This window comes from Buceros rhinoceros, unplaced genomic scaffold, assembly GCF_000710305.1.
Source record: "Buceros rhinoceros silvestris isolate BGI_N320 unplaced genomic scaffold, ASM71030v1 scaffold23198, whole genome shotgun sequence".
In the NCBI taxonomy this organism is placed as follows: Eukaryota; Metazoa; Chordata; class Aves; order Bucerotiformes; family Bucerotidae; genus Buceros; species Buceros rhinoceros.
In genome coordinates, this window is record NW_010426669.1 from 19,461 (window position 1) to 19,724 (window position 264).

The 264-nt window shown below is 61.4% G+C and overlaps 1 protein-coding gene across 1 annotated transcript in view; it reads left to right on the plus strand.

The window, feature by feature from the left end:
- LOC104498256 (disks large homolog 3-like) overlaps positions 1 to 256 on the plus strand; it is a gene marked incomplete at both ends in the record, with an annotated part of 19,007 nt that extends 18,751 nt beyond the window's left edge. The window contains one exon of the mRNA XM_010141611.1: positions 100 to 256. Coding sequence (XP_010139913.1) covers positions 100 to 256 — 157 coding nt within the window. The remainder of the gene's footprint in view (positions 1 to 99) is intronic.
- Between the last annotated feature and the right edge of the window lie 8 nt (positions 257 to 264).

Consider the following 264-nt stretch of genomic DNA (forward strand, 5'->3'; position numbering starts at 1 on the left):
CCCCGTGGGTGTGCCAGGAATCTCAGGCATGGCTGACCCTGTCACCAGCTTTGCAGCTCCTCACCCTCATGTCTCCCCGTTCCATGTCTGTCCTTCCAGGGAGCCACGGAAAATCATCTTGCACAAAGGCTCCACCGGCCTGGGCTTCAACATCGTTGGAGGGGAAGATGGCGAGGGGATCTTCGTGTCCTTCATCCTGGCTGGAGGCCCCGCTGACCTCAGTGGGGAGCTGCGAAGGGGAGACCGCATCCTCTCGGTGAGTCG